This window comes from Nelusetta ayraudi, unplaced genomic scaffold (assembly GCF_046127955.1).
Source record: "Nelusetta ayraudi isolate G7.1 ecotype Tasmania unplaced genomic scaffold, CSIRO-AGI_Nayr_v1 ptg000021l, whole genome shotgun sequence".
Lineage (NCBI taxonomy): Eukaryota > Metazoa > Chordata > Actinopteri > Tetraodontiformes > Monacanthidae > Nelusetta > Nelusetta ayraudi.
This window is the reverse complement of record NW_027466071.1, coordinates 978,326-1,001,443: the sequence shown is the minus strand read 5'-3', so window position 1 is coordinate 1,001,443 and position 23,118 is coordinate 978,326. Positions and strand designations below refer to the sequence as shown.

At 42.2% G+C, this 23,118-nt stretch overlaps 1 protein-coding gene and 1 long non-coding RNA gene across 4 annotated transcripts; one reads left to right on the top strand and one right to left on the bottom strand.

The window, feature by feature from the left end:
• Positions 1-4,089: 4,089 nt before the first annotated feature.
• On the bottom strand, positions 4,090-6,371 carry nkx2.4a (NK2 homeobox 4a). Of its 3 annotated transcripts, XM_076027455.1 has the most exons (3): positions 5,658-6,371; positions 5,432-5,570; positions 4,090-4,934 (listed from the first exon to the last, which is right to left on the bottom strand). In XM_076027455.1, exons 1-3 carry the CDS (start codon positions 5,796-5,798, stop codon positions 4,207-4,209), a joined length of 1,008 nt encoding a protein of 335 aa, XP_075883570.1. In that variant the 5' UTR covers positions 5,799-6,371; the 3' UTR covers positions 4,090-4,206. The 3 variants fall into 3 exon arrangements, with proteins under 3 accessions (XP_075883570.1, XP_075883569.1, XP_075883568.1); XM_076027454.1 differs by having other exon boundaries at positions 4,090-4,907; positions 5,432-6,361; XM_076027453.1 differs by having other exon boundaries at positions 5,432-6,360.
• A 1,335-nt stretch (positions 6,372-7,706) lies between these two features.
• On the top strand, positions 7,707-14,520 carry LOC142888946 (uncharacterized). The gene is made up of 3 exons (XR_012926755.1): positions 7,707-7,884; positions 8,106-8,213; positions 13,824-14,520. It is a non-coding gene; the product is annotated as an uncharacterized LOC142888946 (long non-coding RNA).
• The last annotated feature ends 8,598 nt before the right edge of the window (positions 14,521-23,118 follow it).

Here is a 23,118-nt window from a genome sequence, read left to right as displayed (position 1 = left end):
AGCGACGGAATTAGCAGTCCTGCAGCAGCATCTGAATTTCAGCGCTCGCATGCGCGCGTGTGTACGTGCATTTGTTCCGTGCGAGCTAAAGGTAGCGTTAAAAAAAAAAGAGAGGTTTGGTATATTTAATCTCATGGAAATCTATTAGTAGGAGAATTGCTTTCAGAGTCCTCTGACCTTCTTGAAATGTTGTTTTCCCCCCCCACCACCGCCTCGCTCTGTATAGGCTGACAATTATTTGCAAGCTATTTTTTTTTCCATTTTGGAAATGACCGGAATTAGGAGATCTGTTCGCACGGCGGGCCGACGGCTTGCGGACTTTGCGGGCTAAAACTGCCTCTGTGAAAGGCAAACAAATCCGGCGGGGAACGAGAAAATTGTCTCTCCTTGACAAGAAAACGAGGGCGATGGACTAATTAAAAATCTTGCTCTGTGTCTTTGAGAACTTGCCCGCTCAATGCATCCATTCGTGCGGGGGGGGGGGAATGAAAAGCGAACTCGGCCGCCCCCTAATCGGCTCACGTGGGGACGGGATCTGGCCGCTGTGACTGAGGGTTTCGGCTGGTGGTGGTGGTGAAAGCGATGGAAGCAAACTTTGTAAATTACTGCTGACACAGTGGCTGACGACGTTAATTGATTGAAAATAACAGAAGAAAATATACATATAGGCCCAAGTTCTTCTTTTTCTATCTTTACCCATGTGTGCTCGGCCAGGAATCCTGCTCCTCCATTATATTCAACACCAGAAACTAGGCCAGCCTTTGCTTTAATCCGTCAGCCTGGATTTTCCTTTCGTGAAAAAAAAAAAAAAACCCTCTCTATCTCCCACCCAAAAAAAAAGCCCAGAAACAATTTCTTGGTGTACCGTCTAGTGCTGTGCAGATGGGGATTATATGTTTGGCCCTATGTTTCTGTGTAAACTATGCAACCAATAATGTTAAAGCCCGGCCAATTAGCGCTCTCCAGGTTGCTAGGTCGCCATGGTCAATTGAGGAACACATCAATAGGACTTGAAAAGGTTTCTCTGCGATCAGACCTTCTGACATATTAAGTAGAATAATGGGGAGGAGGAAGGGAGTTGGTGGGGCGGAGGGTGAGGGAGGTGGGGGGTTGGGGGTTGGTGGTGGTGGTGGCTGTTGCAGACAGAGACTGAAGCAAGGCTTTCCTTCCATGCTGGCATTATGCTGCGCGACCTGCAATTACCTGGGAAGAATAGTCTAGAAAATTCCTTACATCTGTGAAAGAAATTATCCCCAACCTTTCAATATATATGAGGCGGCGCTGCTGGCTGGCTGGCTGGCTGGCGCTCATGCAAAGGTTTGCTGCTCCGCTCTAATGCGGCCCCGGCTCTGTGTGTTTGCTATTTGAATAGCTTGTTTGTTGTTGGTCGGGAGCGTGAGACGCGCGGTGCAGATCTGGCCTGCGGTGCAGATGTGCGTGCGCGTGTGCACGCACGCGGACCCCGCTCTCGTCCCAGTGACCTTGCGCGCGCAGAAACAATGATGCCGACTGAGGCCGAAGCCGAGGCAGAACTTTTGCAGATCAGAGACGATGATGATGATGATGATGATGATGCTGATGCTGCTGCTGCAGCAGCAATTACAGTGGGCCGGCCTGCCTCACGTATAGGGCTTTACAAAAGAGAGGTTCCATGCACTGCCAATAAACCAGGAGAAGCAACAGGCACAATAGCTAGTGATTACCAAGCATAGCCTATTAGTGCGCCATAACCATGGGCCATTGAAAGGAGAAAAGAATGGCTTCACCTCCACTTCCATCAAAATCTTTGTTGACAGCTCATTCATTCACGGCGCACAATTTGGTGGGGACGGAGCATAATATAAGGAACAGCCGGCAGCGTCCGAGTGCGCATTGTGGAATGCATTTGTGTTTTTCAACGCTCCCGTGCAACTCCCCCCCTTCTGATGGCGGCGCCGTCCTCAATTTCAAAATGTCAGGTGCATATTGGCTCCGAGGCTTCCTTCAAGTGTGCCGCGATGATGGCACATATACATACAGCTGCCAGGTATATGTGAAGGGGGCTGGAAATGGGGGCTCTCCAAGGTGTCCATTGAGACACACTGATAGCCATCATCATTGTCATCATCATCATCATCATCGCAGGGTGTCATCAGCCAAAGGGGATTGAGAAGTAATTTCCAAACGCCTTTAAATGACCGCAGGATGTGAAATGGTTCGATGGCATCATAAAAAGGGAAGGAAAAAAAAGGAGGAGGGGAAGAAAAATGGTTTGGAGGACATCAGCAAAGGGGAAACGACACTGATGCTATTAGATGACCTTAAACACTATGGAGTTTGTTTTGCACAAAACATCTATCTGCAAAAGAGATTGCCTGGCTCGGTGTGTACATTCAGCGTTTGAGTGTGTGCAAGTAAAAAAAAAAAAAAAAAAAGGTCTGCGTGTGAGTGCAGCAGGTTATTAGAAACATTAAACATTAAATGCAGTGAAAAGGCTCAAAACTGCTGGTAATTATTTTTCAATCAAATCAAATAAATGGTCTTATAGCTCTATAAGGCCTCATTGGGTTTGTAGCATTTTTTGATATGTTTTTTTTTTTGTTTATTTTGACCCCAACAGAAACACTCTGAAGAAATTTATTTTAAAAATTACAAAGCAAAACAAAAAACAAGACCTTCTGACATCCCTTAATAAGAATGATGCATTTAAAACTTTGACACATTTTATGGTAAAAGTAGTTGTTTAATTTTTTTTTTCTTTTATTATTTTACTTAAGTTTAGCAGTATGTGTGACATGCTTCGAGTTTCATTTCTGTTCTGATCGTAAATCCGAAAAAACGCACCTTAATTTACAACTTCATTTATGTCAAATTCCAATTATTGATTTATGATGTAATATTTTGTTTTTGTTTTTATGTTTAATCGATTACTTTATTTTAATACAAAAAAATATGTAATTGTTTTAATAAGATACACTTTTCCAAGTGACCACGCAATAATAATAATAATAATAATAATAATAATAATAATAATAATAATAATAATAATATCACGGACTTGCTCTAACATATTTCCCTCCTATTTTTTCGCGCCCCCATTTGCAGTAAAATTGACCCGAAGCAGCGGCTGAACATAATAAGATTTATTAAGCTTTAAATTAAAAACGACATAACGATAATTTCAGTGGTTCTATTTTTATTTTATGACTCAAGCAAGAAGTGTTCTATTATTTCGGGTCCCAGACGGTGATTTCACACTCTTGTATCTTGCTGACATCCTCCATGAAAGGCAGCCCTCCAAAATGTCACCTGCACAATGCTGTCTCCCTCATCGACCTTGCTTTCCAGCTCAATTTGGTCTCAATCACAACATAATGAAAATGCACTCTAAAAAAATTACTTCTTCAGGAAAGGCTCTCACACTTCAAGTTATTTATTGTTAACTTTCACTTGGTTTTTGAAACATATACAGCAGCCATCACGCATCATTTGTACCTCTTTTTTTCTCTCTTAACTTACAAAAGAATAAAGGAAAACGTAAAAGTGGACGCAATAACGATTACAGTTGAACGCATTCTTGTGTGTTAGCCAAATGTACAAGTCCCCTACTTTATTTATTAAGTCTAAATGAATACATTAGTTTACAATATTAATAGGATAAAATACCACGTTATCACCGCAAATAAGGAGTGGTGCCTTTAGTGTACTTCAGACCTGATTCTCCTCCTTTTAACCCCCCCACCCCCACCCTCACCCAACCCCCCAACCCAAGTCCGCACTCAATTCAAGCAGCATTCCTTTTTGTTTCAACAACATATAGACTAAGTTTAAAACATCATGAGGAAGGTCCAAAAAACATGAATAGCAAAAACAAAAGAAAAGAAAAGAAGCCCAGGAAAGACGCGGCCACCCTCGAGGGCAGCCCTGGACATTTCTGCAATGTTCAAAAATAGACTCCCTCCTCTCAGAGATGTCAAGAAAATGTGCCCTGATCAGCTGGTGCGCGCCCTCTGTGCGCCCTGTCCTCCAGCACCCCGAAAGGCCCGCGGGTCTGAAGCCTCCAGCCTTTTTTTTTTTTTCTTCCTTTTTTTTTTTTTTTTTTTTTTAACGCGTGTCTTTGTATTACGCACTGGGGCTCATCCGCAGGTTCACATAGTAAAAAAACCAAAAAAAAAAAACCCAAAAAAAAAGCCGTAGAAAGTGACAGTACCAGTACTGTGTGAAGTCCTACCACGTCCTGCCGTAGAGGAGGTTCGAGGTGACCATGTTACTGGTGTAATCGACGACTGACGTGTCTATCTGGGCCATGTTGAGCTGGCTGTGCAGTGACGGCGGACTGGGCGACATCTCCTCCAGGTCCAAAGCGTTCACCTGCTGCGCGCTCTGGTGCTGGCCGAGCACCACCCCGGTGCCGTTCTGTTGCTGCTGGCTCTGCGCTTGGCTCTGCTGCTGCTGCTGCTGCTGCTGCTGCTGCTGCTGCTGCTGCACCTGTTGCTGGTTCGGCGTCGGCGTGTTGGAGCCGTTCTGGCACGGTTTACCGTCCTTCACCAGCACTGGCACGGCCACACGCCTCGGCGACTGCGCCTGCTGCTGGCACAGGTTACCGTCCTGTTGTTGCTGCTGCTGCTGCTGTTGCTGCTGCTGCATCTGCTGCGCCGCCTTGTCCTTGGCCTGGCGCTTCATCTTGTACCGGTGATTCTGAAACCAGATCTTGACCTGGGTCGGCGTCAGGTGGATCATGCTGGCCAGGTGCTCCCTCTCGGGCGCCGACAGGTACTTCTGCTGCTTGAACCTCCTCTCCAGCTCGTAGACCTGCGCCTGCGAGAACAGGACGCGCCGTTTCCTCCTGGGCGCAGCGTGGAGGACTGGCATGGATTTGGTGGGGTCCGCCATCCCGGAGAGACCCCCCATGCCGGTCATGTTCATACCTGTGGAAGGTCCCATGTATCTAGAAACTTCAAAAATATACATACATATACATGCGTTCAATAAACAGAAGAGGAGAACACTGTTTCGCCTGTCTTGATGAATTGCTGGCTTCAAAATGCCTCATTTAGCTAAGTTACAAGCATTTCAAACATATAAATAATAATAATAACAATAATAATAATATTGATAATAATAATATTAGTAATAATAATAATTTAATTAGTGTAAATAAATGGGCAGACTTGAAAGAATGGTCTCCTTTTCAGTTTAACCGTCACAAATAGGAACTAAAATTGTGGGTAAAATAATAACAAATAAATGATAAATATTATTTTCACAGCAAGCCACACACGTTAAATACATTTTCCAAAGCTTTACATGAGGAGTCTTGAGCGTTTCCACCTCACTAGCAAACATTTTCTTTATTTAAAAAAAAATAATAACAACAACATAAATGGCACAAACATTTTTTTTTCTTTTTAAATTGCAAAAATGTCATTTAAAAAAAATGCAGAAATCTTACTTGTGGAGTATCTGGGATCGGGGTTGGTACTGTACCACCCTGTTGCTGCACTATTCCGCATGCTTTCCTGGTACGACGGGAGGTCTCCCATGTTGCCAATGCTCCCGTTGCAGTATCCCCCCATTGCGCTGTGGGAAAACTGCGAGACGCCGTGCGGCATGTGGTAAGTGGTGGCCACGGTCGCGTTGTGTCCCATGGAGTGCTGTTGCATGCCGGTCTGAGACACCTGCGGCTGTCGGTAGGCTCCCAGTGAAGAGGATAGGTTCCCTGCGCCGTCCATGCCACTGAACTTCTTGTAGGTCTCCTCGATTGGACTCAGAATGTCTGTCACTGAAAAAGGCGTTGTGTGCTTTGGGCTCAACGACATGATTCAGAAAGCAGGTAGAGATTTTGTGTGTGTGTGTGTGTTGTGAGCAGATCAGCCGTGTTGTTGTATCGGCTCTCTCCTTGCTGGATGTCTACGTAAGAGAGTGCTTGTAGTGCGCCTGAGATCCTATTGATCGCCTTGGAGAAGGAGGCGAGCCCAGGGCGCTCTTAGCCCGGGTTTATTGGAGCCAGGAGCCAGGTTTACGACAAACACAGGGGGCGGAGCGAGCAAAAAAAAAAAAAAAAGAAAAAAAGAAAAGAAAGAAAGAAAGAAAAAAAACTACCCCAGCAAATAATGGTCATTGACATTTTCGGAGTAATAACTTATGAAAATACACTTTGCTTTATATTAACTCGCAGCGCACGAATAGATGCGCGTCGCATTATTTACGATTGTGTCCTTTTGTTGACAGTCGCGCCGCAGGTGTGCACAAGCCGTCGGTGTCGTGCACGTCAGCTGATCTGACGGCGTAACAGACTGAAGGATTTTTTTTTTTCTTTCGTTTTTTTTTTCTCCCGTCGTCGTCGTCAGCGGGGAATTCCGCTCTTTCTGGAAACTTTGAGAGCACTTTGTGCAGACACAAGGGCCACCGAGTATCATCAAAGAGACACAATGAAGTTGCACGGCCGCTTCATTTATGCTTCTTGAGCGTCATTTTGCCCCAGCACTGCAGAGAGGGGGCCAACGTCCAAATAAGCTCGAATGACAGCAAAAAAAAAAGAAAAAAGAAAAAAAGAAAGAAAGAAGGGAGTTGGGAGCAGAGACCCAACCCGAGTCTAGTGTCACTGCAAGAGTCACGAACATGGACACAACACTGGGATCAAGAATAAAAACAGAGACTGGCTAAATATGCACCTGACCTGTAGCAGACTATAGCCTACGTACATGTGCGCTTTGCCTTATGTGGCGCTCCCTTAATATTCACCTAATGCAATTTGGAGACAATATTCTAAGCCTCGACCCCCACAACCCCCTCACCCCCCCACCACCAAGTCTGGTCGCCCGGATTTAAAGACACTTTTGCGGTGTTGACCTGACATTGTAATCTCTGAGCAAACTGCCTGGCGCCAGGGGAGGAATCACAAGGAGAGGGAAGGTGTGTGTGTGTGTGTGTGTGTGTGTGTGTGTGTGTGTGGGGGGGGGGGGGGGGTTAAGGAGTTGGGGGAGGGGTTGGGGGGTCAGGAGAAAAACGAGCTCGTTCCAAATTGTTATAATGAGTCAAGCCTTAATGTAGATGACGCGATAAGCAGAACGCGTATTCCTCACGGAGGGTTGATGATGCCCCGTTCACACCTATAGACCCGTTCTCGCTAATGAGTGGGCGCTGCTCCTGTTGCCATTATTACATTGTTTGTTTGTTTGTTTGTTTTTTCTTTAGGCCACTGGAAGAGCACTAACAGGTGCGATGTGTTGAGATTTTCTTCTTCTTCTTCTTCTTCTTCTTCTTCTTCATGCGGAAAACACTCGTCCGCATGATGAAGCCGCTAATGTGATTTAGCGTGGCGTCGGTTGGAGGCGGCAAGTATATCCGCCGAGCCGTAATTGAGCGACTGAAGACGTGACATGGTCAGCCATCAATTACGGAGACGCGTCGAGAACGACGATCTGCGTCTCGCTTGATTGGCTGAAACGCATTGTTCCCATTGCATGCAGATTTATTTTGAAACACACACACACACACACACACACACACACACACACACACACACACACACACACACACACACACACTGCGGATTTAACGTGAAGTGGCCGGACTGACTTTATTGTTGCACATGGGGTGGAAAAACAAAACGGAACAAACGCTCCTCGGTGTTTGGTGGCCGCAGCTGGAGATGTCAGAAAGACACCGAGTGGGGAGGAGGTGGGGGGAGAGTTTTCATCAGTTGCAAAAAAGAGCGCGGCCAACTTGTCTCAGTGAAGAAGCCATCAAAGTGTATATAAATATATATAAAAAAAGAAAACACCATGTCTCCTTTAAGCGATTTCAAACTAGGAACTATTCCCCCACCCCACCCCCCCTTCTGCGTGTCCAGACGCCTGTGCGCCTTTTCCACTCTCGGTCGCATTGAGGGCGAGCAGAAAGGTAGGCCTCGGCCCAGACAGACCGCTAACATTATGTAAATGAGACAAACCTCTCAACCTTGTGGATTACTGAGTCAGAGAGCAAGACCCTGGTCCACAGACCCTCCACATTAGGATCCCCATAAAAATCTGGAGCTGCTTAGCCGCCACGCAGCGCCCACTACGGCGCACCGTCCATGCAATATGGCAAATAAGCAATAACTTTCTTTTTGTTTTGTGTAGTTTAGTTGTGTTTTGCGGACGCGCCGAGGCCGGTGGTGGTAGCCTCGGGAAGTGGGCGGTGGGACGCAGCCAGGAGTCGCCAGGAAGGCCCGGCGAAGCAAAGCAAAGGTCTGTTTTACAGAGTTGATGCATTTACAGAGGAGAATATAACGTTCCAATATATGTCTATATTTTTTTTTTGCAGGTGTCTGTGCAAATTAGCTCTGCCCTTGTGCTTTAAAATGTCCAGCTTGCGGCCGTGGCATTTATTTCCAACTGTAATATGTAGACTGCAGGGCGCAGGAAATAGCATTTTGTTATTGTTATTATAAATATTTTTTTTTTCAAGAATTGACCATTTCGTGAATGCAACGGGACCGCCGCACATTGTCCGTTTATTCATTTTAACGGGTCACGTACGTGAACAGGTTTTCCATTGTGGGTTAGGAGTGACTGTAGGCGTGTTCATATTCTTTATTTATTATTATGACACTCGGCTCGTGTTATATGTAAAATATAATCCCAACTATTAGTAACGCCGGACATTCCTCCTTGATTTAAATTTTATAAAACGTTTTGTAAAACCGAGTCGGCTACTGTTTGTCATCTTTAACACAACCAGCCGCTATTGTCTGCAGCTACTGACGAGACTGAAAACTGCAAAAACCTTCTGAAAACAGAATGGCTGATCCAGGGGAACATAAATGAGCTATTTTTTTACTCGCCATGCGTCATGTGAAGCGTTCATCGCAGCGACTATACGTCGTTTAAACCGGAAACAGAAAAATACCTCGTAACCAGTTTATGAAGTTTGGAGTATGTATAGAAGCCTAACCCCCTATATCACCCCTGCATCACCCCTTCACCAGCACTACAACAGATGGACCAGAGCGCCGAGATGGGGAATTACTTTTTTCCCCCCATCTTGTCCACGCTATAGATGTGAAGAGATGTCTGGAGTGTCGGGGTCCTGACCTGTAACCTGCAACCCAACATACAAGGGGGAAAAAAAAGATCCTGTTCATTTTGGTCTTGGAGCTTATTTCATCTAAAATGGGGGGGGGGGGGGCTTGGATATTTTGCGCCAAAAATGCCCAAAAAGAAGTCCTGCTGGATCCTCACCATCCTCTGACCGAAATTTTGAAGAAAATATATTAATGAATAAATAAACTACAAATAATCAAGATAAATGGGCATATACATCACCTCGCTCTTAAATAACAATAAATAACAGGCGAAGTTTTTATTTTCATAAAACAGGAAATCGAGCTTTCAACATTTTTTTGTGCGTAATTTACGCACAAACCTGAAACCGCCTTTATTCTGTCGAAGTCACAGCATTACGTGAGTTCGAATATATATTTAATGGAAATAAGCACTTATAATTGTCGTATAGTATAATAGTAAAAATTAGACACCGATTATTTTTTTGGTCATTGCGCCCAAATGTACAGCACATAAATAGACCCGCAGTTGTATTGTTTATTGTCCGCAAACGCAAAAGGTCTTCGGATTATTTTCATGTCTATTCTGCATCAAACAATGAATTACTTCGGTAGTTATACTGGACGTTTCCTTCCGCGATGATCATTTTTAGGGCGGTATTACGCACGGAATTTAAGCAAAACTGGGTCCTTTATTTTCTCCTCCTCTGCAAACTTTAATTGCATTTTGTTTTTATCGAGGCCGAGTTCCAGTGCACGTGTTTTGGCTAAAAAACAATCCACACCTGCCGTCAGTGTAGTGCCGTTTAGATCAAATACTGCCTCTCCCCTTAAATCGCCGAGCAGTGTGAGAGTAAAAAGCGGGCAGGTGCATATCTTTCAGCTGCGCTACTTGAAACGGTGCGGTCCCTCGGCTAAGTAGGTTAAAGGTCCTCCCAAGTGGAGAAAGTTTGTGACAGGCCTCTTGAAGACCATATTCTTCGGCAGGAGTTTGCATTCACTCACAATTAATGTCGCTTGATGGACGAAATGATGCTAATAGGGCACCAAAAAACAGTATAAGGGCATTTTTCTGGACGTGACGACGACTGTGGCGTTCACCAAGGATTAAACTACAAGTCCATTTTAAGTGAGAACGTGTTGAAAAGGGAAACCATTTTTTTTGTTGTAAAATGCAGGTTAATCACAACTGGTCCTACTGTAAAGACAAAAGCAGCCAGTAACTGATTGGAGGTTTTTTTTTTGTTTGTTTTGTTTAATTTTTTTTATGACTTCAGACAAAAAAAAAAAACATTTAGTTGCTCTGGACAGAACTGACTGATCTGAAACTGTTTATTTAAGTACAGTACTGACACATAATCAGGCCAGTTTTTGAAAATATAGTGAATAGTACAATAGTTTTTGAAATAGCAAATACTTATAATAATTTAATAAATGCTATGATAAACACTTACAGTAATTAATATTGTTAAAACATGAAAACAATAAAGAAGAAATGTCCTGGTGATGATGACCAGTAACACCTGTGTAAGGTAACTAACTCAAAGTTCTCCTTGAGGGTTGTCCTTCCTTTTCAATGGCACACATTACATTGTGATTCTCTGGAACAGGTGTCCATGAACATCAACAAGGCAAGTTGAGCGCTTAAAAAAAAAAAATCCCCTGAGATCAATAATTCTTCATCCACCTCAGCTTCAAATTCAATCATAAAACATGATTTATGCAACAACAACAAAAAAGTAAAAACAAGAACAAATAACAGCAGTCACAGCAAAGGGAGAGCTTTCCTTTAAAACTGTTTTTTTTTTTTTTTTTTTTTTTTCATTGTCAGCTTGTGGCACATGAATTTGTAAATCAAATCCTCTGTTTTTCGGGCAAACTTGATGCAAAGTGATTTGTGAAAATCCCCAGCGCACTGCCGGATGCTTGAAAAAGTTATTATTTTTCCAGTGAATTCTGCCAGTGTCTTCCCCACCCCCTCCGCGCCTCCCTCAGTAACGGGTCAAAGAGGCCAAACTTTAGAGCCGCTGTTCTCTGAACAACAATCCAGCAAAAATAATTAACACTGCAGCGTGTGGACTGGCCGGGATTATCAAGGCTGCTCGCCGCGTCCCTTTCTAATTGTGGCGGCGGCGAGGGCACGTAAACAAAGCTGTTAGAGCTCGTCCACAGCTTTGTCACGATGCTGCTCATATGACAGAGCGCCTCTGCCAGTCTTAGCCCGAGTCCAGAGGCCCTTGGCAGCCGGCTGCTGTGATGAAATGGAATGAGTTTGTTGACGCATGCCACGGTGACCCGGGTGGGGGAGTCACGTTTTGTTCATCTGACTGATGAAAAGATTCACTTTTCTTCACGTCGTGCATGGCAGCTTCCTCTGAACGTGTAGATCTCAGTGGACACTGTAGTTGTAGTCTATGGTGTAAAATATAGGTCATAACCTGTAGGGGTCACATGATGCTTTAACTCACAAATACGTTGGCCTCCCGTGTTTTTGCATTGAATTACGGCCATTGTCTCGCTGTAATTGTGTTGGAGATAGTTGTGTTTTAAATCAACCGTGTCTGAAATATGTGCAAACTTAGATTCAGTCATTCTGCACCTTCCCTTTAATTTAGTTTTCATGCCCGTCTGTTTGAGTTTGACGCTCAGTATTTTGCCAGGCTGTCAGGAAAAATAGTGCACAGCTCTGATGAAAGACATGATGATGGTAATAAAAATCAAATGTGCTTTTTTTACACCTGAAATCCCTGCCGATCCAGATACCTGCAATCTACGTCGAGTGTGTCTTGATGCCCATTTACACCAGCAAGTCATTTATTCAGCTTGTTTTCACGAGAACCGTGAAGAGATGCGTCTTCTAATCAAAAGTTCCAAAGCGCTTCGAGTGCTCCGTGTGCCGAGACGGAAACTTTTTAAATGGCCTCGCAGCTCAACGATGGCAATGTGAGCCGTCGCCGCGTGTCAATGTGGCATTTTTACCTGTCTGTTTATCCCCACTTTGGCATGCTTTTATCCCGTAGGCCGGCCGGCAGCCTCACCATTATTTAGATGAATTCACATAAACACACCGCAAAACTACTTCAGATTTTGAATGTATTGGATTGGTCCTGACAGATGCAGGCCCCATTCCACAATTTGCCACGCAATTTAGGGTAAAAAGTGGAGGAACGCAATTTTTCTTCCTTCAGAAAAAAAAAAGAAGATTAAAACGGTCATTACTGCTCGTTTTCTGTCCGTATTAAAGCACCGTTTCATGCTAACACAGGGAAGCATGAAATTCAATTCCCTAAGGATGGAATAAAACCACATCAGCCAGACACTAATATTTGGTCTGGTGTTTGAAAAGACTTTCAGGTTTATTCTGACTTGGATTAACGTAAATTGATTAACACATAAGTGAGTGCAGCTATTCATTTTAACGTGTACTTGTATATAGGCGAGAAACAAGAAAATAGCTATTAAAGGTTTGCTCATGCTACCACTTTAATTCAGGATTTTATCTCCTTTTTAGTTTATTTTTAGTTTTATTTAACTCTCTTGTATCTAAAAAAAAAAAAATACATTGAGTCAGATTAAATATTTCAAAACTAGATTTTAAAAAAAATACAGTATTTAAATGATTTTATTTTTCAAGAAGGTTTTTTTTTTTTATTAATAGTTTTTTTGTCTTGACAATATTGTGAGCACTGCCAACACTTGCCAGCAGTTAATATTCTGAGGGTTTGTGTTTGACAGTCATGGTGACATATTGTTTTTTCAATAATAATGCAGCCTTTGTGCTTTCACCATGACAGAAGATTCATTTTAATGTTTAATCCTTTGACTTTTGCTGCTGGGATCTGGTTTGCATGTTGCAGCAGGATGTATCTCTTTGTAGGATTTTTATTTTTTTGGTTTGTTTTTAGGCCACACACTGCATCAGTGTAACTGCAGATGTTTTTCAGTGGCAGCATCTGTAACTTGATAAAAGCCAGTCTGAAATCCATGATTGCTGCCTGGATCATTCACAGCATTTTTGTGGTTGTTGTTTCGGAAATAGTCAGTGGCATCGTTGTACTCTTTTTTTCTTTTTTTTTTATTAGTGCAGTCAATGATATTTTCTGGTAGCCCACTGCTTCTCTGGGAGATACAGACCTCAAGATGTACATGAGGCTATTGAGGCTTGACATTTACTAAATAGATACATGGATATTTTAATCCAGAGGGGACTTGCTAATGCGCAGATTAGATGTGATCAAAGTAAAAGCAACATGCTTAAACGGTTATGATACATATTTAGAAAGATACATATAACAGAGTTTTTGTTGTAATGAATTGTCTAAAATCACACATGATAAGAATACAATGGTATCAAGTCTGTACATGTGAGGTAGGGGAATAAATGTCACTGCTTTCCTTTAACACAACATTCTATTTTGAAGTAAAGTTATTTTTCAAACAGATTGAATCCTGCATTCATTTGTGAGCTGTCAACGTTTAGTTAATAGTGTGACTTCTGCAGTTCAACCAATGAGCATTTAGAGGGAAAACAGCACTGTTGTGTTGAGATTGTCTAGATTGTTTGCCACAGCTCAGTGTTGTGCTCTTTGTTTTTATGCACCCGCACAAGGATCTGCAACACTGTTAATGATTAGCATCATCTTATATGTTTATATCACAAGAGACTTGTGAGAAATGTGCATGAATATACTTGAGGAAGGACTCTTTGTCCTGTGTCTGCACACCGCGAAACCAAGTCTTTCCGGTACTAACGGACCTCCTGTTTGTTTTTCCGTCTTGTCTCAACCTGTTTCAGCCTCCGTCTCTCTGGGAGGATGTCAGCTCTCCGCACGAGGCCGTCCCCGAGGACGCTTGATGTCATCTCGTCTACCTGATCATTACACTACCTGCTCTCCTCCACAATGCTGCCCTCTCGCCGCACCGCCACTTGAAATGCTTGGCTGGCCTCTTCTCTGAAACCATCATGAAATTGTGTGCTAAAACGCCGCAGACTCTTCCTCCTCTCTTCAGCCTCCAGCCATGTGTGCCGGAGCCAGAAAAAGATTCCTCCACTGCTGCTCAGTCAAAGGGAAAACAAACAAGGCCACCCCTTAGCCGTCTGTCTCCGCTCCCTCGTACAGATTTTATTCCATTTCTGCAAGTTACAGAGTCCTGTACTACAACACAACTACAACAGTCTGATACTTCAGAGGGAAAAAAAATCTGTGGAATTAACATTATGTATGAACTGATTTAGTAATTTTCTGGCCTTTAATTCTGTGTTTGTAACTTGGAGCATTTCAGGGTCTTTAAATGATTGTTTTGCTCACTACTTAAATAATAATAATAATAAATATATGTATGCAACATTAATCTATTGTTGCAATTCTGCAATTTATGGACTCATGCCACAAGCAGTGATTTTGTTCTAACCTCAGTCTGTTCATAATCGCATAGGAAACACAAGGTCATAACTGAGTTTCTGCTTGGTTTTTTTGTACCAATAAAAACAGTTTCAAGTACATTTTACTGTGTCCTCGTCCATTGTGTCCTCGTCCATTGTGTCCTCGTCCACTGTGTGTTCTAAAATCTGTACACAGATGGTCTTCTGTTGGGTGGTCTAGCAGGCCAGGAATTCTACTACTTTACTCACAGTATTGTTGTAATCCTTACTGTCCGCACTTAAATATGTTTTTTTTTTTAAATACTAATAATAATAATGAAGATTAATAATAATAAATAAAAGATGATTCAACAATGTACCAGCAAAACTCTACCTCATCATTCATCACAAGCGAAAATCTGAAAAATCTGAAAATTAAAAACATCGTGACATTTCCATAGAGGAGAGCTTTTTTCCCCCCTGTTCCTCCAGTCAGTGGGGAGGCCACACGTGAGTTAGCAAGCGGTCTTACACACAGGGGAGAGGGGACCTCAGTGCTGTTTGAAAAAAAGGGGGGTTGAGTGTGGGCCTTGGGGGTCTGCGCTGCTTGTAACGGCTGCTCTGTTTCCACTCCATGCCCCACAAGTCCAAAGGAGTTTCTTACCGGCCTTCACTGAAATGCCCTCAATTTATTGGCTGTTACACAGCTATGCTTATTTTTCATGTGAGTTTATGTAATTTTAGCATCATGCTGTTCAACCTGATGTGAAGTCTAAAGAAATAAATTCAATAGTGAGACGCTTATTTTTGAAACTTTTATGCTTTATGCAACTATTTTTTCAATATTTCTTAGCGACCCAATTGTACACGAGGAGGTGACTTATACAGGCAGGCACCATTTGATTGTGAAGAAAGTGTGCAAAAGCCCAGTGTGCAATATTTAGTGACATATACTAGGGGTGTGCAATACTGAAAAAATGTTTTTATTGATCGACTATCAAGCAATTGCAGGGTGAGTATTTTTGATACCGATACCGATACAGATACTGTTACCCATAAAAGTTAGACTTTCATGTCAGAGAACACAAGTCTTTTAATTGTTTCATAAGTAAATCCAGATTGATTTCTGTTTTCCTTTCTTCTGCCATGAGTTGGCAGAACGCTGCCCCCATCTGCCAAGTCACTGCACGAGCAATGAGCAATTAGCACCGCCAGGGAGGTGGCGGGAGCAAAGTGTGCAGTGCAAGACATAAAACAATTGTTGTTCCCTTTGATATGACTATTCTACAAAGTCGGACATCAGTAAAAAGTGTGCAATTTTGCATTTTGTTTAGGGAAAAAAAATTGCAGTTTACTTGGACATGGTTGTTCTTTGACAAAGTGGGGCAACCACATCCAGCTAGTAACGATCCAATAGCAATGTTGGGATTGGGGCCATCAATCAACCCTCCACTAGCAGTTGACTAATGAGTCAAAGTGGTAGGAAACAACTCCATTTTTGAATATTGTTTTGCACCTTTCACATCTGTTGTGGTAACATTGCTTCATTGTGTAAGAGTAGTCTGGTCCGTCATTTATCACAAGAACATTTGAAAGCCATTAAAATTATGTTACTTTTTTCAGCCTCCTCATCATTACACAGGAGATTATGTTGTTTACAGGAAGATGTAAATACCCTTACTCAAGTCCATTTGTGAGTTCGGTGTATTTTTCTGGTTGTCATTTCCATTTCTTGGCAGGAAACACCCATGTTAAGAGAATCGTAATATACATAAATGCTTGTTTGTATACGAAATAATCTCCCACAGTCTTTATTATGAATGTTGAACTACCATACAGCGCAATGCACTATCTATGCTATTCCATTCATTCATTCATTTTCCATACCCGCTTAGTCCCGAGCTCAGGGTCACGGGGGTCTGCTGGAGCCTATCCCAGCTGTCTTAGGGCGAAGGCAGGGGACACCCTGGACAAGTCGCCAGTTCATCGCAGGGCCACACAGAGACAAACAACCATTCACACTCACGTGCACACCTACGGACAATTTAGAATGTTCAATTGACCTCACATGCATGTTTTTGGAGTGTGGGAGGAAGCCGGAGAACCCGGAGAGAACCCACGCAGACACAGGGAGAACATGCAAACTCCACACAGAAAGGTCCCAGGTCCGGGCCTATGCTATTTCATTAACACTATTTCATTATTTTTTTTGTTTTGTTTTGTTGTTGTTTGACTGCAATCTAAGTCTTTATTTTTTAAAACCTTTACTGTGAGTTAAAACTCCATATATATGGGCTGGGTCAAGTTAATGCTTTTTTTTTTTTTTTTTTAAATCTCGGAGACAGGCCAAGAACAACTGGCATGGACGTTCGCCTCAGCCAATCAGAGCATTGATTTGATTTGGCGCGCAAGAACCGGAAAAGGAAATAACTGCGGTGGGAAAATGGCGGGAATGTTTGATTGTACAGCTTTCGAACGGGTCTCATACCGGATTTCCACCCGTACTATCACATTAGAATGCTACGTCAACGACGCGCAGTACCGCGGCGCGTCATGACGTCGATTTGGAGCGACCGACGTTTCGAGTCCTGCGATGACGACATGGCGTATATGGAAAAACGGGGTAAGCTAACGCTTCAGTTGAGCTCGACTTAAACGCGTTGACCGTTGATGTTGACAAGCCGAACCCCCGAAACAGTGGAGGAAAGTTTCAGTCTCCGCCGGATGCTACTGCTGCTAGCTAGTGGGAGTAGTAGAGATAAACAATAGTTCTTGAGTTTGAGGATGACCTATTTTCCAGTTACAGAGTAAACTGGAAAAAAGAAAATTACGTACTGCAACAGAGCATTGTATTAACTGAAGTGTTGTACTGCACTTTGGATATTTAATTCGTTTTAGAAACATGTTTTATACATAACTTTGAGTTCATTCTTAAAACTTCAGCCTAAAAAGTGGCATTTAAATAAGATTAATAACCAATGAAAATTGAAAAATGAATCATTGCCTGCCACTAGAAGACACACATAAGAGTCCTTTGAGCATCTAGTGTCTTGCTGCTTTGAAGTGAATGATGTCCTACCTAACCTGAGGTTTATCTTGTATCTCGTCTGAATACTCTCGAGTAAATGAAACATTTGGTCACCTTGCAGTTTTAGGCACATCATTATTATTATTATTATTATTATTATTATTATTATTATTATTATTATTATTATTATTATTTTTTTTTTTTTATTATTATTTTATTTTTTTATTATTATTTTTGAATCATAAACATTGAGCGGCTGTGCACAACGTGCCACAATGACGAGCGTGTGCTTCATGGCTGCGTAGAATTCTGTGGATTTGAAGGTTCTTCAAGTCCTGGATAGTGAAAACCATGCAAACTGAGTTCACCCGTCGGTGGTGGAGCAAATCAAACCTCAGTGGTGACGTGGTTGTTTCTGCTTAACTTAAATGCATAAGGTGTATTTGATGTTTTATATCAGTATTTAGTTATTAATTTATTAATTTGGGTGATTCTGTCTTTCCTCTGTGCTGCAGTTCCAAGACTTCTGAACCTGTTCCCATCTGATACTTACAGCGGCAAGGTTGGTACAGCCCCCATGGAAGTGGCCTCTTGAAGGTGCATTCTGATGAAAGCCTTCTCGGGTGTTGCATACCATCTAAACCAGAGGAATGGATGGGATCTTCAACATGGACGAAATCTGGATCCTCCAGTAAGTGCGTTAAGTCATTTTTAAGTTTTTGCTTGCTTATAGTCTGTTTCACGTCACTCTTATTACGCTGCTTGAGCCCTGGTTAATTGGAGAATATATACAGCCATCACTCTTCATGAGAACCTTTTCACTTGCACCGACCTCTTGAGCTGAGGTGTCTTAGAAAGTTGTGCAGGACCCAGGCAGGAGGCTGCAGGGCTCCAAGCTCAACGGTTTTCAAGCCCCTTCCTCCAACACCCACCCAATATGAGTAAACCACGCCTCAAGACATTGACAAGCAGAAGTTTTATTTCCAATGGAACACCTTTTTCAGGCAAACAATGTTAGATAAATCTGAAAAGCAGCATGGCGTTTAGGACATGTCATTGCGGTTTGTGGTCCGTGGCTATCAAAAAGTAACATGAATACATGACGTCAGTGCGTGGACCAATGAAATTGTGTCTTGATGCCCCTCCCAGCCCAGGGGCCCTCAGTAACTGCCTGGTTTATTCCCATTGTATTCGTATGTGAACACCCGCTACTAGGGGATGATGTTTCAGTGCTGTAGGCCAGTGTTGGGATTTGTCAAATTGGCTTTCCATCCACAAGCTCACATTTTTTTGATCACTCAAACTTTATTTTTTGGTAAAATCCCTCTAGGGTTTGTTTTTTTTCTACTTTACGGTCACTCTTCTGGGCAGAAAACAGTTTTTTGTTTCATGTTTTGGCTTGGCTTCCTTGACATCTCCAAAGTAGTGTGACTTCCAGGAGGACTTTTAACATGTGACAAGATATTTGTACACCATCCATCCCAGAACATCCCAGAATCCAAACTGAATTTTGTATCATCACATTCATTTTTGCAGTGGAGTATTATATTCCAAAGTAACTTTATTTCATTGCCATCTAACAAAAAAAGTGTTTTAAAATCATGTTATACTTAAACAAGGCCAAAGTGACTGCAAGCCTTTTTTATTTTAATTGCAACACCTAGTTTACTCAAGAGGTCTGAAGAGGGTGATGTCTCTTTGATAACAAGTGTCACATGATATAATGAACCCTGTGAATAATAGCAAGACAAGATTATATTATACAGTTCCAAAGGAATGTGTACCCATTATGCACACTGGTGAAGAGCATATGTAGTTCAGTGTAGGGCCCCACCTCTTTATACAGAACAATTCCATAAACTTCATATCGGAAGTCCATACATACATACATATATATCTAATGCACAACAGAAATATCTAATATACTGCTAATACACAATGCCAAATTAACGCAGAACATTTCCAACCAAATGCTGCAGCCTTCGTAGGTGTCAAATTCTATGACTTATTTTTTTGCAAACTAAATATTTTTTTATTTATTGTTGTCAGTTTCATTCATGACTGTATTATCATCAGATCAGTGTTGTGCAGATTTACTGCAGCTAACTTCTGCATACACTAAATGCACAGCTGCTGTTGCATGTGAAGGGAAACACGAAAATAAGAATCCCATTGGATGGTTGGGATGTTACAATTAATTAATCACTGATTAATTGTTGATTAAGAATTTAATTGATGACATTAAATTGGTTGCAATTGATTTTTTTTTTTTTTACCCTGGTAGTTAATAGAGTGGCAGGAAAGAGCCATTCACCTGTAGATACCTGTAGATATAGATAATATACTTGGAACAAGTTGCTTTTAAACAACTTAAAAAAATAAAAAAATAAAAAAAAATAAAAAGTGAATTTAGGAACCATTAGATGCCAATTTAAAGTCAGAGGAAAATGTTTAGGTTTTTTTGTTTTGTTTTGTTTTTTACTGTTCTCTAATGTAAAAATGTTATTAAAATAGCATCCTGAAGAGTCGGCGCTCTGTTTCAAAATCTATTGATTTAGCTCAGAATGCAACAATGTCCCATGGTTTCATATGGAACTCTCTCCTGTGTTTTTTTTGTTCATCGGCCTGGTGCACTCTGGCACCGTCACACATGACTGTCAAGCCTCCTTTTGTTATCGCACGGCCTCAGATCGGAATCTTTTGTGTTGTTCAGTTGATCAGAGTGAAAGAAAGAAACTGTGTGAGATAAATTCAGGCGCCCGTGATGTGTTTTTTTTTTTTTTTTTTTTTTTTTTGTCTTTGTCCACGGCGTCCTGAAGGCGGCCAACGGACAATGCTAGAAACAGTTGGCTAATTGGAAGTTGTTGTGGGCGACTGCATCGACTTTGCGTCACGTGATCAGTTGACTGCGTCTCAGTGACTGCAGGTTATGAGTAACTTGAAGGTTGCTGCTCCAGTATCACAGGTTTCAAGGACTCCAGATAGTGTATGTCGTATATACTGTGTGACACAATAGAGCCAGACGCTGCATTGCTCAGTGATCAGCCATAAAGGAGACTTCTGTTCAGCAAACTAACGCCTTGGAGGAGTAAAATAATAGACAGGAGTTTTTTAATGGGGGTGGTGGTGGTGGTGGTGGTGGGGGGGGGGTTCCACCAAGGAAATTTACGCTGTGGAGACATTAATCCACGACCGGGTACAGGTGCACATTACACAATAGACACAACTCGCTGCAACGTATTCCATATCCTCTTTGAGCAGGAAGCTAATTAGGCATCTTGAATTGGTAAAACAAGCCCGCTGACACAACCGCGCTCTTTGATCATCACGTGCGCTGATTGAAGCATGTCTGAAACAGATGACGGCCCGCCGTCACCGGGCTTAGAGCGCCGGGATCCATTTGCAGTGCTGGCATCTCAAGCACCTCATGTTCATCCTCTGAAGAAGGTGAGACAATCCATTAAGTGAAAGGCATAAACACTCAACTCTGGGAACCCGATTGTCGGCGAAGTCCCCCATCCGGCCCACCTGACTGCAGCGCACTGTGGGTTTTATACAAGACAATTCAAGTCCTACAGTGGAACACTGAGACAGAGAAGACAAAGGGGAAATAAGACCATAAGGCGTTTTGCATATAGTGTCACAAAGTAGCACCACTTTTAATTTGCAGAACTCACAGGGTGTACAAGGCCGATGTGAAAAGTAAAAACAAAATAATATTAATTGTTGTAAAATGTTGAGAAATTTAATTTGGCTTAAATAGTTGAACAGTTAATCAATTACTCCCCAAAAACAACAAAAACAATTATCTACAATAAACTATCTGTGTTTAAAATTGAAAAGGTGGGCATTGAGATTCAGCGCAACACGTTAATCATATATGCTTTTTTTGGTGGGGGGGGGCACCCAAAAAATGCTTAATAATTGAAATAGGGAGTAATTTACATTAATGACAGTTGCACAGAGCAACAAGAATAACTCCAGCCTTCAGATAAAATGAATTGAAAACACAAGTTTGTGTAACTGTCATTCTGTGCCCCCCCACCCCCCCATATCCACCCAGCTTGGTTTAATTAAGGCAACGTGCACGGCTGCATTAAAAAGGTTTGTTGAAAAGTGGCAAAACTACAGCAGGTTTAAATCAGGGGAAAACACACAACTGAAAACACGCTGCTTGCTGCTCAGAAACAGTCCATCAAAATAAGTGTTTTGTGAGGTGTTGAACTTCATTGTCCCTCTGCTTTTGCCACATTTTGTCGACCGCTTAGAAAAAAAAAAAAAGTCTTGAGGACAGAGTTGATGAGGACACTGTCTTTTGAAAATATATTTTAGGAGTGCTTTAAAACATTGTTTTCCCATTTATGGAATGAACTGACTGAATCAGAATCACTTAATGCTGGAGAAAAAAAAGTGTCTATTTTTTACATCCTCGCTTATCCTCACTGTCTTTACATTTGTACATTTGTTTTTTTTTTTAAATGGTTAAACAGTTTTGTTTTTTTTTTTTGTTTTTTTTACACCAGCTGTAGTTTTTTCCCCTCCAGCTAGTGTACATGTATTTACACACCAGTGAGAGTAGGTGTTGAAATGGAGCATTTCTGGCCAAAACACATTTAATTAATAGCTCTCAACAACTGTATCAATTAGTATTCAGCATTTATGGCAATAATTGTTTTGAACCCTGCGGCAGAATTCTTTCTCCATGTAAAGGAGGTGTTGTTTTTTTTAGTTTTAGTAGGTGACAAAGTATGTTGTTGGTTTTTTTTATGAAAAGAGAGAGACCCAAATAAAACAGGCAGTCTGGTCAATTCAGTTTTTTGTAGATTTTTATTTCATACCATATGTAGATTACTTTCAGTACAAAGCTTGCAGTCATGTGTGGCAGCAAGTAGACAGAGAGAGTCTGAAGAATAAAGCCCCCTTCCTCGCCGTGCACTCCAGCAGGACACAGCAGCACAGTCTGTGGGTGCATTCTGCACACTCGGCTCTTTCGCTTAAGCTCAACATTCAGCAAAGTCAAGAACCCTGCCACTTGTTTTTTTTCCCCCTCTCTCTCTCTCTCTCTCTCTCTCTCTCTCTCTCTCTCTCTCTCTCTCTCTCTCTCTGTCCCTCTCTCCCTCTCTCTCTCTCTCTCTCGCTTGTTTTCCTTTTTTTTTTCTCCCAAAGATGACTCCAAACTGGCTGCTGCTGATCATCTGACTCAGACCTACCTCAAGCACCCCGCTGCTCCCTCAGCAAATCACTGCTGCATGTTTTTCTTGTCCGTCAAGGAAGGAAGGAAGGAAGGAAGGAAGGAAGGCAGGCAGGAAGGGAGAGCGAGCGGAAGCTAAAGCAAACATGTGTTTACTGCGGCGTGGAGCACGCCCATCTTAAATCCTCCCTGCTCTGCTGCCACTCTTCAACGTGAGTGTTGGCGTTGTCGCACGAGGCAGAGCCAAAGCCACGGAGGATCGTCGGGTGACGGCGACCCTCCTGCCCGTCTTGCCTCAACTTTAACTCGCTTCCATAACTGCGGGAAGAAGTGGAAGCTATTTATATGCTGATGACAAACGAGGCTCGTGGAACACGACCTCACGTGGAGACGAGAACGCTTAAGCAAATGGGATCTGCGGGTCCCTTTTTTTTTTTTTTTTTATCCCCCTTTCAGCCCTGTTTTTAATGTGTCTGAAGGAGCTGATGAGGAACATGAGCTAAAAGTTT

Coding starts and splice junctions, on each gene's coding strand:
- nkx2.4a (XM_076027453.1), bottom strand. CDS start 5,798: ATGTCGTTGAGCCCAAAGCACACAACGCCTTTTTCAGTGACAGACATT. Junction 4,935..5,431: donor CGATCCCAGATACTCCACAA/GTAAGATTTCTG, acceptor ATATTTTTGAAG/TTTCTAGATACATGGGACCT.